This window comes from Electrona antarctica (genome assembly GCF_951216825.1).
Source record: "Electrona antarctica genome assembly, chromosome: 9".
In the NCBI taxonomy this organism is placed as follows: Eukaryota; Metazoa; Chordata; class Actinopteri; order Myctophiformes; family Myctophidae; genus Electrona; species Electrona antarctica.
In genome coordinates, this window is record NC_136790.1 from 11,692,175 (window position 1) to 11,707,044 (window position 14,870).

The following is a 14,870-nucleotide window of genomic DNA, read 5'->3' on the forward strand; positions in this document are numbered from 1 at the left end:
TGAGCAACTTCCACTGAAATGAATAGCGGGGGGGTTGGGGGCTATCGCTTCGGTTCAGTCTCTATCCTTTAATACTCAGTTACGCAGCCCTTCGCCTCGCCTTCAGAGGAAAAATAAACAGTAAATACGGAACTGCCCGCGGGACGGACAAATTGTCGGTGCAGCCACCCAGCTGCGTATGGTTCTGTTCCGTCCCCAGTACAGTGTAGCTCCCCGTGAGAGTGTAAAAGTGGACTCAGGATTTTGCTAGGCACACATAATGCAAACCGTCTTTTTTATGTTTAATAAATCATTTTATCTCTGGGGAAGTGGCCTTGCAGTGACAGCAAAGACACAGCATAGGAACTAAAAAAATGCATTCACACCTTACTCACATGAGTAAAGTGTTAATGCTCACCCATTTCAGTTGAGGTGCTAGTGTCAACCCCCGGGAATTAACCCATTCTTGGCGGGAACCCCTTTTGGTGTTAGCATTATGTTATACTAGATCTACAAGCTCATAGCGCGCCACCGAGTGGCGCGCTACGAGCTTGTAGGTCTGCTATTTTTGAAAAATCAAAGAACGACTGACATAGAAACATAGCTTTTTCAGAAAACTGTCAGGATGTAGAAGACATTTTTAGAATCTGATCTCAGGTCAGAATGAATTAAAGCGGGGTCTGCCACATATTTTTTTTTAGGTATAAAGTCCAGGCAGAGGCTCTGGGCTACTGCTGCTACTCCAGCTATCAGGAACAACAGGGGGGGATGTTTTTAGGGGAGATGCAGGCAGAGGCTCTGGGCTACTGCTGCTCCTCCATCTATCAGGAACAACAGAGGCTCTGGGCTACTGCTGCTACTCCAGCTATCAGGAACAACAGGGCGGGGGATGTTTTTAGGGGAGATGCCGCACACTCATAACACAGAATGATGCAATATCTTAATTAATAGGGGAGATCTGTTAATTATTATTCAGTTCAAGCTTCGCCCAGCTGCTGGCTGCTCATATGGTCATGATGAGCACCCGGAGGGAGCAGTAATAGCGGTTAATGTCTTGCTCAAGGACACTTTGACATAGTAGAAATAAATTACAGCCGTCGACATTTGGGCAGATGAGCTGACTGTTCAGGATGCACATTCACGGCTCTATTCAACCTGACAAAAGAACTGTCCTTGACAAAGTAATGAACTAGTAAATGAATAAACTGTCCACATATAAATGACTCGTGAGACATTTACAGTCTCCGAGTGTGTACACAGGGCTTATGTAAGTTACGGTTGGATGGTTTAAGGACATTCGGGACATTTAATGTTTCCAAATATTCCCTTGAGATTAATGTAGCATACAAAATTATAACGATTTTGCATATTTTGTATTCATAATGTAGAATTAATGTTTTAGATAACTCTCCCTGGGGTTACAGGTCTGTAACTCCGAGAGTATGGAAACAAATGGACCAGTTTGTCATCTCCTAGAGTTAAATGAACACTCAGAGTTTTACAGTGTATCAAAAGGTGGCTCTGTGGCCTAATGCATATCTCTGCTGTTGGGCAGAAACCAGCTAACTCCAAAATGTTCTTTTTCAGGAAATGAAAAAATATATATTTTTTAGAAAATTAAGTTTTTTTTTTACTTTTTTTTAACAAAGCAATACTGCTTCATCAAAGTTGGTATTGTGACTTTGTATATTGTCAGATACTTGCATGTCTGGTTATATTATCAACACTTTACCCGAATCCAGCTCAAGTGGAGTTAGGAGGTTTTCTCCATCATTGTCCGTCATTGATATAAGATCTCCAAGCTCATCATAACATGTGAATTAAAGCCCTGATGCTTCATGACACTTCTTATATAGGCCTACAATAATAGGCAGGAGGACTTTAAATATTACAATAACTTCTGCTAAGAGGGGTTCACACAGTTGCAGTTTCAGTAGAATTAGCGTGAGAAATGCTATAGCTTATGAACTCATTTCTTGTCACATATATTGCTCTCCTTAATAGAAAACACAAGGTACACCGCATAGCTTTGAACAGACTACGGGGGAAAACCTTGCCTCGTTAGTTTGTTTTTGTTGGGATCTCCGAGTCTGCACTGCAGCCATGCTCCCCTGTGTGTTTGCCACAGGGGAGAGGGGGTGGAGTTAGTTACTTTTGCAGTGTGGTGGCTCTATAGTTTGTACTATACACAGGCAGGGAACGTTCACAGGCTAGAAAACATGCAGTTTCACGGCTGAGTCGGAAGCAATTGAACAGGAGGAGCATCCAGACAACATCGTACCGTTCCTTCAGCTAAGGCCGAGATGACGTTCCCCAGGGCAGACAGAGACCTGTTGATGTTTTTTGCTTCATCCAGCACGGATCCCTCGGCGCCTGTCTTACTGACCTGACACACCAACACAAAAAGGCGTTAGATCACAAAGTGCAACACCTGCGGATAAGCTCCACCGCGAAGTCTACAGTTTTTTATGTCAACTGACAGCTGACATTGCAGGGTTGATGAAATTGATTTACCTGGGATCAAGCCAAGACAATGACAAACTGCACTGTAATGTGAAAAATACATAAGGTGTGCTTGGAAAGTGAACTAGATTTCTAGAGGGATTCTGACAGCTATTAAAGTTAAGCCCTACATGAATGCTTCTTGGGACATTTCCTCGGGACAGCGGTATAGACTTACTAAGTAATGTGCGACAGACAGTAACATAGCAATAGGAGAATCACTTCTTCCCAACATTTGTCAAAATAAAGTACAAATAGCACACAGACAGTCAATAATATTCAGTCTGAGAGTCTAAGGAGTTACTGGAGCATTGCCATTCCCTTCTCCCCATGGGACCACTGAGATGGGTTGTATAGAGACAGCACGTATTATCTTAAAAGCACAACAGTCAGCAATCTATCCAGAGTATGTGACCCTCGCATCGTCGAAAGCAAACTTTGCTAAATGCATGGGTGTCTCCAGGGATATCCTATATGTTCGGCGTCAATACCAGCACAGCAGTATAGAAGCACTTCCAGGAATCAAGAAGTCCAACTCAGCTCAGTCTAGTTCAGTCACGTCTCTGATGTACACCTCGTTGTGCGCATATGTTTTATTTTTTTACTGAGGTGATGACTCTGCCATCAGTTGACTTTCACCCGTTTTCAGTTGAACCCATTTTGGGCGGGAACCCCTTTTGGTGTTAGCATCATGTCATGCTTTAGCTATTGAAAAATAGCAGATCTACAAGCTCATAGCGCGCCACCGAGTGGCGCGCTACGAGCTCGTAGGTCTGCTATTTTTGAAAAATCGAAGAACAACTGACATAGAAACATAGCTTTTTCAGAAAACTGTCAGGATGTAGAAGATATGGGTTAAGTGTGGGAGGCAATTGCTGTACAATGTGTACATGGTTCTTGGGGCCTCTCCTCAAGTTGACCTCTGTCTTTTCTGTCCTGGATTTTCTTTCTGCCCTTATGCCCACGTCTGTGGTGGTCAGACGGACCTGGGCACTATTACATTTACCTCAAAGGTTCCACCAAAGGTTTTAAATCCCACCCGACTTACACTCTGAAGTAGAGGCTAGCACAGGTCCATAAAATTGGATCCGTTCCGAAACAGGCCAGAGGATATTTGGACCAGACGGAGCCGAGAAACATTCTAATTTACCGCACCTGCCCGGGAAACGTCAAGAGGAATGAATCGGTTCCGAGTGGACCCGTGCTACCTACCCTCTACTCTGAAGCAAACATTCAATACAAACCTATTCAGGACAGGAACCCCTTTTGGTGTTTAACGCTTCAGGACGGGAACCCCTTTTGGTGTTTTACCCTTGGGGACGGGAACCCCTTTTGGTGTTTTACCCTTGGGGACGGGAACCCCTTTTGGTGTTTTACCCTTGGGGACGGGAACCCCTTTTGGTGTTTTACCCTTGGGGACGGGAACCCCTTTTGGTGTTTTACCCTTGGGGACGGGAACCCCTTTTGGTGTTTTACCCTTGAGGACGGGAACCCCTTTTGGTGTTTTACCCTTGAGGACGGGAACCCCTTTTGGTGTTTTACCCTTGGGGACGGGAACCCCTTTTGGTGTTTTACCCTTGAGGACGGGAACCCCTTTTGGTGTTTTACCCTTGAGGACGGGAACCCCTTTTGGTGTTTTACCCTTGAGGATGGGAACCCCTTTTGGTGTTTTACCCTTGAGGACAGGAACCCCTTTTGGTGTTTTACCCTTGAGGACGGGAACCCCTTTTGGTGTTTTACCCTTGGGGACGGGAACCCCTTTTGGTGTTTTACCCTTGAGGACGGGAACCCCTTTTGGTGTTTTACCCTTGAGGACGGGAACCCCTTTTGGTGTTTTACCCTTGGGGACGGGAACCCCTTTTGGTGTTTTACCCTTGAGGACGGGAACCCCTTTTGGTGTTTTACCCTTGGGGACGGGAACCCCTTTTGGTGTTTTACCCTTGAGGACGGGAACCCCTTTTGGTGTTTTACCCTTGAGGACGGGAACCCCTTTTGGTGTTTTACCCTTGGGGACGGGAACCCCTTTTGGTGTTTTACCCTTGAGGACGGGAACCCCTTTTGGTGTTTTACCCTTGAGGACGGGAACCCCTTTTGGTGTTTTACCCTTGGGGACGGGAACCCCTTTTGGTGTTTTACCCTTGGGGACGGGAACCCCTTTTGGTGTTTTACCCTTGGGGACAGGAACCCCTTTTGGTGTTTTACCCTTGAGGACAGGAACCCCTTTTGGTGTTTTACCCTTGAGGACGGGAACCCCTTTTGGTGTTTTACCCTTGGGGACGGGAACCCCTTTTGGTGTTTTACCCTTGAGGACGGGAACCCCTTTTGGTGTTTTACCCTTGGGGACGGGAACCCCTTTTGGTGTTTTACCCTTGGGGACGGGAACCCCTTTTGGTGTTTTACCCTTGGGGACGGGAACCCCTTTTGGTGTTTTACCCTTGGGGACGGGAACCCCTTTTGGTGTTTTACCCTTGGGGACGGGAACCCCTTTTGGTGTTTTACCCTTGGGGACGGGAACCCCTTTTGGTGTTTTACCCTTGGGGACGGGAACCCCTTTTGGTGTTTTACCCTTGAGGACGGGAACCCCTTTTGGTGTTTTACCCTTGAGGACGGGAACCCCTTTTGGTGTTTTACCCTTGGGGACGGGAACCCCTTTTGGTGTTTTACCCTTGGGGACGGGAACCCCTTTTGGTGTTTTACCCTTGGGGACGGGAACCCCTTTTGGTGTTTTACCCTTGAGGACGGGAACCCCTTTTGGTGTTTTACCCTTGAGGACGAGAACCCCTTTTGGTGTTTTACCCTTGAGGACGGGAACCCCTTCTGGTGTTTTACCCTTGAGGACGGGAACCCCTTTTGGTGTTTTACCCTTGGGGACGGGAACCCCTTTTGGTGTTTTACCCTTGGGGACGGGAACCCCTTTTGGTGTTTTACCCTTGGGGACGGGAACCCCTTTTGGTGTTTTACCCTTGGGGACGGGAACCCCTTTTGGTGTTTTACCCTTGAGGACGGGAACCCCTTTTGGTGTTTAACGCTTCAGGACGGGAACCCCTTTTGGTGTTTTACCCTTGGGGACGGGAACCCCTTTTGGTGTTTTACCCTTGAGGACGGGAACCCCTTTTGGTGTTTTACCCTTGGGGACGAGAACCCCTTTTGGTGTTTTACCCTTGGGGACGGGAACCCCTTTTGGTGTTTTACCCTTGAGGACGGGAACCCCTTTTGGTGTTTTACCCTTCGGGACGGGAACCCCTTTTGGGGTTCTTGTTGCTACAGTATATAGCAGCATAACAGTTTTGTAATTTCTTTATTATTATTATTATTTTTAACTTTTTTCAGAAAACTTGGGTCAGGATTTAGAAGGCGTTTTTAGAATCAAATTTTATCATCAGATTGTACCTGCTGGCAGAGAGCTGCACTGTTCAGTTCTGCCTGTGCCTTTCTCCATTTCATGCATTGACACAGCAGCCATTGTTAAAAGAACCTACAGAACCGTGCAGGCAATGAACGTCACTGTTTCTTTCTAGTCGTTTTTCTTCCCCCTTTCTTCCAATTTAGCAGTTATGACAATACCCCCCACTTGTGTGTGTCACTGTAAACCCCTGGTGATGGTCACGTGGGAGGGTGTACATAGATATACCCATAGTCAGCAGCTGCTTCTTTTCACCTGACAAGTTTCACCGGGCGGGCGTAATGCATGCGAAGGAGCATGCTGTGCTTCCCAGTTCCTCTCAAGACACGCGCATGTGATCAACCAGCATGAGTCGGCTCCCACCCTCCAACACAGCCAACTGTGTTCGCTGAAGTGCCTGACCATGCCGGAGGCACTGCGAATAACCCCTACTCTCCACTGTGGAGGGAAACATACCACTGCACCACCCAAGTGCTCCATTGTGTGTATTTGTCTTTGACTCTATAGCACCTTCCTCCTCTCTCCTACCTTCTCACTGCCAGCGAGGTCAACCAAGTAAAGGTTTCCACACAGTTTCTGCTCGGTCTCCACGTGTTCCTGCTTGATGTTTATGAGGAAGATGCTGTGACTCCGCGAGCTGTGCTCATTCATGTCTGAGGAGGACAGGAGAGGAGATATTCAGGAGAGGAGAGGAGAGGAGAGGAGAGGAGAGGAGAGGAGAGGAGAGGAGAGGAGAGGAGAGGAGAGGAGAGGAGAGGAGAGGAGAGCAGAGGACAGGAGAAGAGATATTCAGTGAGGGAGTGAAATGTGGATACATTTGAGACTCCGAAGAAACCATGTCTCTCAAAGGTCAGAGGAACGATCAAGGGCTGTCACTCAATTTATCACTTTAGACACGGTTGTTAAAAGAGATGCACATTCACTTTCAGCCTCAAGGTGAACTATTCTCCCTTGCACCTAACAGCTCGGAGAGGACAGCGTCTGAAACTCCCTTTCAGAGGGCCAAATCATAGGGGGTAGTGCGTGTTTTTTAGAGGGGTGCTAGCCCCTCCAATATCCAGCTTTTGGTGTTTGTCCACAAACGTTGTCCTACACAAACATTAAATTCCCATTGACTGGAGATGAATGGAGAATTGTATGTCATAGTGTCTGTGCAAATATACATATTTATGTATTCACACGAGTGTGATGTTTGAGGAACAGCAATGTCCCCATGTCCACGTACGTGTCCCTATGTTTAGAGTACCAGTAGGGGCAAAAGTGGCGCTGTTGTGCTAGAAACAGAGAGAGAGAGATAGTGTTGCACTGTTGCCTGCTAATAAAAGAGAGTAGCGCGCTGACATAGAAACATAGCTTTTTCAGAAAACTGTCAGGATGTAGAAGACATTTTTAGAATCTGATCTCAGGTCAAAATGGGTAGTAAAAAAACAAATGTCATCTGGGCTGAAGAGAGACAGGAGATTGAGAGAGCAGTGGAGTGACTCACTGGTGACAGCAACGTGACGATTGGCTTTGCCTTCGTCTATAACGTCCATCACCTCCTCTGGACTTGTGACGAACCGTTCAGTGCAGCCCTGCATGACACAAAGACACAGTGCATGTGCACAGTGAAATATATAATATATGAGAATGTGTGCTGTATCAAATCAATACAGTCACACACACCAATATTTATATTTATGTGATCAATCGTATCTAACAACACCCTACAGGCGAATCACACCGCCACAAATTGTGCACACACATCTACACACCAATGTGCCCCTGTAATGACATTCTTGGATGCAGGCGCAGGTTTCAAGGATGTTTAATAAATCCAGGCAAAGGTACAAGGGAATAGGCAAAAGTCGTAGTCAAAGGCAAAGTTAGAATAAGCTACAAACGGATGGGACCGTGTAGAGTGGCTAGTGTCTAGTGCAGGCAAACAATAGAGCGTCGCAGTCCCGCCTCCTACCCTGGACCAGGAAATGAAACCCAATGCATTTTCCTCATAGACATTTCTTAAAGTATTTATTTAAAGACGGTTACGCCGCGGACAAAGCCAACTCGAGTCGTGACAACTCATGACAACACAAACTATATTTTGGACCAAACAAATAATTAGAAAGAAGAAAAAAACGGCAGGTTACAACACTTTTTTTGTTGTTTTTCATCTTTGTAATTATTTGTTTGGTCCAAAATATTGTTTGTGTTGTCATGAGTTGTCACGACTCGAGTTGGCTTTGTCCGTGGCGTAACCGTCTTTAAATAAATACTTTAAGAAATGTCTATGAGGAAAATGCATTGGGTTTAATTTCCTGGTCCAGGGTAGGAGGCGGGACTGCGACGCTCTATACTGACTGAAGTGGAGTGGCAGAGGGGGTGATTATATAGGTGTGGACTAATGAGGAGCAGGTGTGTATAGTTAGTAGGTTGGAGATGATGATCTCTGGAAAGAGGGCATGGGTGTGGTCCTGACAGCCCCAATGCCCCGTCAACCACAAATGCGCACACTGAACAGCCTTTTCCAGATTTTCCGTCAGTTCCAATTAGAATCCACCAAATTGTACTATATGTAAATGGAAGGCCCTACATGTGCATAATGAAGAGATAGCACACACGACACGGTCAAATGGAAGGCCCTACATGTGCATAATGAAGAGATAGCACACACGACACGGTCAAATGGAAGGCCCTACATGTGCATAATGAAGAGATAGCACACACGACACGGTCAAATGGAAGGCCCTACATGTGCATAATGAAGAGATAGCACACACGACACGGTCAAATGGAAGGCCCTACATGTGCATAATGAAGAGATAGCACACACGACACGGTCAAATGGAAGGCCCTACATGTGCATAATGAAGAGATAGCACACACGACACGGTCAAATGGAAGGCCCTACATGTGCATAATGAAGAGATAGCACCGACGACACGGTCATTTAGAATCACATCATCAAAGCATCATCACTCACCTTCACGTAAGGAACCCTGTATTTATCTTCATGCACCGACAGGTTGGTTTTTGTCACTGCAATGAGAAAGTGAACAAGGAAAGAGGTTGTTAAGTGTATGTGTGTGTGTGTGCTTGCGTGTGTGTGTGCGTGCGTGCGTGCGTGCGTGCGTGTGTGTGTGTGTGTGTGTGTGTGGGTGTGTGTGTGTGTGTGTGTGTGTGTGTGTGTTAGGGCTTATAGTCGACTATTCAACTAGTCGACTAGTAAATCCACTAGTCGAGCGTTTTTGTTTTTTTGTAGGCCTCAAGATCAGCTAGAATGCTAGATTTTAGTCACCAATGTACACAGTTTTTAAATGTACAAATATCATTAAAAAAGTTTTTACATAATAGTCGACTAGTAAAGTGAAAGCCCTAGTGTGTGTGTGTGTGTGTGTGTGCGTGTGTGTGTGTGTGTGTGTGTGTGTGTGTGTGTGTGTGTGTGTGTGTGTGTGGGTGCATCCGTGGGTGCGTGCGTGCCTCTATGTAAGTGAAGGTCTGTGTGAGAACATCTATAATGAGACATGTACCTTTGGCTCGCTGCCTTTTCATTTCTGAGTGGCTGGAAAAAGAAAATCCAATCCAAGCCTCCAGCTAATATACGGTGCTTCTCAGTCCACGGCCTTTGCTATTAACTGAGCTGAACTATTTTGTCAAACTCACTGGGAGGTTGAGCAAGGCAAATGTCATAACAAATGCAATACCATTTATGCCAAAACACTATGATATACTATTCAAAACAATTCACTAATGCAACTACACAAGGTGAACCCGCTTCAGTCAAAGACATCAAAGGGCAACCTTGGAAAGCAAATCACATAATTGGGCTTTCGCTATTCTAATTTTGTTGCAGCCTCGTGCGTGTGTCTGTGTGTGTGTGTGCGTGCGTGGCTCGCTTGTGTTTCTATGTGCACGTATTGTAACAGTGTTAATGTGTTTGAGTGTGCATATTTAGACATTCATATACACACTGCGTCTCTGTAATGCAAAATGTTTACTCCGTCGTGCAAGTGTCTCACACGGCAAAAATAGCAGGTCTTCAAGTTCACAAAGCGTCACAGATGCAATGTGTTGTGAGCTTGTAGATCATTGTTTGGCACGTGACACCAGCGAACTATGAAGTATAAATCGTGCTCAATCTTCCTGCTTCCTTATCCTACAATCCTGCATATAGGTGTGATTCCCTATTGCTGCGTCTATTCTTCTCAATGGCCTCGCTGTCTTCCCTTTCCTGTTCAGGGTATACTGCAGATGTTCCTATAAGCCTGTGCACGCTCCCCTGCATACTGATGGAAGCCTCCACCACTGGCTCCATTACAGATATTATCGATGGAAGCCTCCACCACTGGCTCCATTACAGATATTATCCAATGCCTACAGCTTTCCATCTCAGCCTCTCATTCCACTCACAGCACAAATATCTGGATAATATGGCTGCATGTTGAATGTAGATTAAACGACACTGTACTGTACACAGTACACGTACCAGCTCAGTGGCCTTGTGGTCAGAGTGTCTGCCCTGATATTGGGAAGTTTGGGTTCGATTCCCCGAACGGGTCATACGAATTAAGAACATGGAACCGCAATGCGTCCCCCGTAGTATGCTTGAAACCTCATACATGTATACCTCATGAATCCAAAACAGTTCATCTCAAATAAAGAGTCTATGTATATGATGTCTACGTGCTTTATCAATTTGATGTATAAACTGCATTGTTTTTTCATATTTTCCAGTATTAAGATTCCTTACTACAGTAGCCAGCCTCCATTCACTTTCGAAATTTGTTTTAAGAGCAAACGTTTTTTCTTTTACAGGATGAACCTGTATTTTATAGAGAGATACATACTGTACATATTATAATGTACTTTATATTATGAGTTTTAACCTTCAAGATAAATGTTTTCGATGATTTTCAACAAGAAACGCTCTAAATCTTTCCAAAAGTATGTGTAGTGTTTTTACTGTTTTAGAACAAAGCCATTCATCTTGCTGTAGTCTGTAGGTCAGAAGTACAACCTACCATCCAGCAGGTCCCGTATTTTATCCATGTAGATCTCAAAATAGGACACCTGGAGAAACACAAAAAACACTGATGACTAATTCTTACATATAGTGTAGATACACAGAGAGGGAGAGAGACAAAGAAGGAAACACAGACAGAGAGAGAGAGAAAGACACAAACTCACGCGTCATTTATCGTTGATCTACAAGCTCTCAACACGTAGCGGATGTGACCCGTTGAGAGCTTGTAGATCGGCTATGGTCTGTGCCTGACACCATCGTACGGCGAAATCAGGCCTTTAGGGAGAGTAGGGTAGAGCCACTGATTACACAAATCTGGAAAACGGTGCCGAGCTTATCACTTCTCCCACGGGTAGGGCATCCATTCAGTGATGGAGGCGTGAAACGAACAACAAACGTGGCTGGATAAGCATAATTTATCATGTTGGTTTATTCATGTCCTGTCCTGTCTGCTCTGTCCTAACACTAGAAGATTACTTTAAAGGCCTGTATGGGTTGCATTGACAAAGTATCTCCAAACTATACTCTCAGCTGCTGGGGCAAAAATGCACTGTGCATGCGTCACAGTGTGTGTGTGTGTGTGTGTGTACAGTTGGGTGCCACCGATATTGTCCCTTATCATTTGACCCATTTAGGCCTGACCTCAAAACTTTAGAAAATCCTTCTAAATCCTCCATAATGTTTAAAACACCAAAAGAGGTTCCCGCCCCTTTTGCGCAGATCACGCAAACCTCAGCAAAAAGAAAAGGACAATATCGATGGCCTCCAACTGTATGCGTGCGTGAAAGGAAATATATACATACTGGGGTGTATTCATCAAAAAAATTACACAATAAGAATTAAGTTATAGCTACTGTAAAATCAACAACACACTCTGCATTTCATGGGTCACTGCCTTCTGGATAGAACGTGCCACCACTCACCAGACATTAACGTAGAAACTGTGTTTCCACTATGTTTTCTAGAGCCAGTATTGGAAAGTAAATGCTATTATTATAAATGTTTAAAACTTGTCAAATGGGGACATTCTGCATAATGAGTACTTTTACTTTTGGTACTTAAGGCATATTTTGATGCCAATCCTTTGAATACAAGAATTTCATTTGTAAATAATATATTACCTCTGGTTGCCGCTAGGTTTTCTATAGCAGACAAAAACAGCATGAAGCTGTCATCTTTGATTTGTGCCCTCAATTCTGCTCCATGATGTACAGTTGCAGGCTGTAATTTCAAAAGTAACTCCATGTGGTTTATTACCTCCACCGGTGCATAAGAATGCACATGGAGCATGTACACCGGGGGTGTGAGCGTTTGTGCCGGCTGTCTCAGGCATTGTCGTTTGCATTTGCATACTTGCAAGGAGGATGTTTCAGGCTTTACAGTCAGATAATGGACAATTCTCTAGCATAATCCCTAAGCATCCAGGAGGAACAAGAGAATTCAGCTTGTGTTGCAGGAGAATCCAAGCGTCTGCTGCACTAAAACAGTGTTACTTAAATCTGTCCTGGGGGCACGGTGGCACAGTCGGTAGTGCGCACTACGTCCGGCCGGGGAAACTCCCCTCTGTCAGGTGAAAAGAATTAGCTTAGACTCCTCATGCATAGAAAGAAGCATGAGGTCAGTCCGCTGCCTCCCCAGGTTGGCAGAGGAAGTGTAGTGCCCAGGATTACATTAGATAATTGACACTGGGTGAAAAAATGGGTTGCAAAATCGTGGGATAAAATAAATGAATCACACTGCATGTGAAGTGAGTGGTGCAACTCTGTGTGGGGGTCCCCGGGGGGTCCCTGGAAGTTCCAGACCCACAGGAACGCGTCCAGGGTGTCGGCCCGGGTCCGGCGGGCCGGCCCGCGTCCGAAACAGTCCAGAAATAACAGTTACCGTGTGGGGGTCCCCAGGGGGTCCCTCTACTGTACTGTACTGTACTGTCACTGTACTGTACTGTCACACCTGAAATCATCATATATACAGTTAATATACTGTGCGTGTGTGTTAGGCTGCACAACAGTAAGCCTTGGTGGTGAAAACCAACCAAACGCTATTTCCGTGCTCGGACACAGCCAGGGACCCAGGGACGGACACAGCCACACACATAGCTGTCTGTAGGAGTGGTTGCACCACTCAAAAAAATAATAATCTGTCCTGAGGCACCCAGAGAACTAGCAAGTACAAAATGGACCATAGTTCTTTTGCACCATATAACTTATACGAGTTAACATTCCCACTAGGGACGAATAGATATACAGCTACCAGCAGTGTGATTATTAAATCTCCCAGACAGAGAAGACGAACTGACCTCATCGTAAAGGATACAGTAGTATTCTGTATACTGTGATCCAGCTACTGTAGCACCAACACAATCTAGAGTGGAGGCAGCACTGGGTCTATAAATTACCCTGAAGAAGGCCGAAACGTTGGTTTTTTACACTGCATCCTAAATAAATAATCGGCTCTTTGGCTATCAGTGTGTGCAGCCACTCTTTTGTCTTTTTAAGACTTAACTCTTTAGATGTTTCTGCCGTGAGCTGGCACCACTACTAAGACTGGTGTGCGTTTAGCATCCTCCTGCACAGTCTATAAATTACATCACCATAATCCAGAATGGGTAGGAAAGTTGATTCAACAATCTTCCTTGCATAATAAAGGAATATTAGATTTAATTCTGCATGAAAAAAGCCAATATTTTGTCATAATCTATTTACCAGCAAGGCTCCTGACCTGATAATTCGTCGTCAAGCCAAAATATACTATTATTCTCTAACCCTTTCAATGTCCGTTGACAGACAGTAGTTACAGTATAGTCAATGTTTTGGGCTCCTGAGAAAAGCCATGACTTTTCGTTGGGGGGTAAAATTTGCAAATCAGCAGCACATTGCAATTTTGCTCTCCGGCATTTGTGTTGTCGGCAGTCCACCTGCTCGGACTAGGTCAGCCATCACATAAATTGGCAGAGGCGTACCCAAATAGACCTCTCCGAAATCACACAATTCATCTATATTAAGCTTGTCTCTTTCACTTTGATATCGCTGCTGTCGGGTGGAAACCTTGTATGTCCCAAAGGGTTCCTTTTTCATTATTTTAAATACATTTAAAAATAGTGAAAATGGCCGATCTACACACTCACAAGGTGTGAGTGTTGTGCGTTGGGACAGCCTGTAGATTTCAATACTTGTATGATGAAGTATAGGACATTCATTTATGAAAAACTAGCCATCACCTTTTATGTCTCAGCCCCCCCCCCCACAATAGCAGTGCGATTTCAAAAGCGGGGTCACCAAATAATTTGGAGGGGTCACCAGTATCTTATGAGCAGCTAGAGCGTATGCCATTGAGTGTATGGTGTCACATAACCGTGACATCACTCACTAATCCTTGGTATCTTTATCCTAGTCTTCAACTAGTGGCGTAGCCACGTACAGTAATTTACCTGCAACTACAATGTTGAAATCGAAGGTAAACCCTCTCACGTGACCTTGTGTAAGCAACGTGATTGGTTAAAAAAAAACATAACCTGGCACAATGTAAGAAACTCTTTAAGCTGGGAAAATATTTATGCATTCCAGCCCAAATCTGGCATGGTTTCATTGTCTGTTGTAGGATATATGTTAGGTTTAGGCTACCAGATATAAGTTATGACGATAGTTGAAACACAGAATAAAACCATAGGTTATACAATATACACACTGTGTATATTATCCACACTGTGGATCCACCGATATTTAACAAAAGTGAATGCTTATGGCAGTCCATCGTTGTCGATAATGACTTCATATCTCCTGGGGGTAAGGGGTAGGGGGTGGGGGGTTTCTGCGCTTGTTGCGCTCATGCGCCCTCATGTGGCTGTTTAGACCAATTATTGAACCGCACCCTTGTCCACACGTGGGGCAGGGCAGGGGTGTGTTGAACCTGGTTGGACAGGTCTGCACAGGTTGCACGCTCATGCCGCTGCCTGCGCTTCTCTGTGCATCTCAGGGATGTCTTGGC

General features: G+C 45.1%; 1 protein-coding gene across 1 annotated transcript in view; it reads right to left on the reverse strand.

The window, feature by feature from the left end:
- kif5ab (kinesin family member 5A, b) overlaps positions 1-14,870 on the reverse strand; it is a gene marked incomplete at its 3' end in the record, with an annotated part of 126,510 nt that overhangs the window by 55,622 nt on the left and 56,018 nt on the right. The window contains exons 5-9 of the mRNA XM_079509750.1: positions 10,885-10,933; positions 8,847-8,902; positions 7,371-7,458; positions 6,413-6,537; positions 2,261-2,365 (exon numbers count right to left, since the gene is read on the reverse strand). Coding sequence (XP_079365876.1) covers positions 2,261-2,365; positions 6,413-6,537; positions 7,371-7,458; positions 8,847-8,902; positions 10,885-10,933 — 423 coding nt within the window. The remainder of the gene's footprint in view (positions 1-2,260; positions 2,366-6,412; positions 6,538-7,370; positions 7,459-8,846; positions 8,903-10,884; positions 10,934-14,870) is intronic.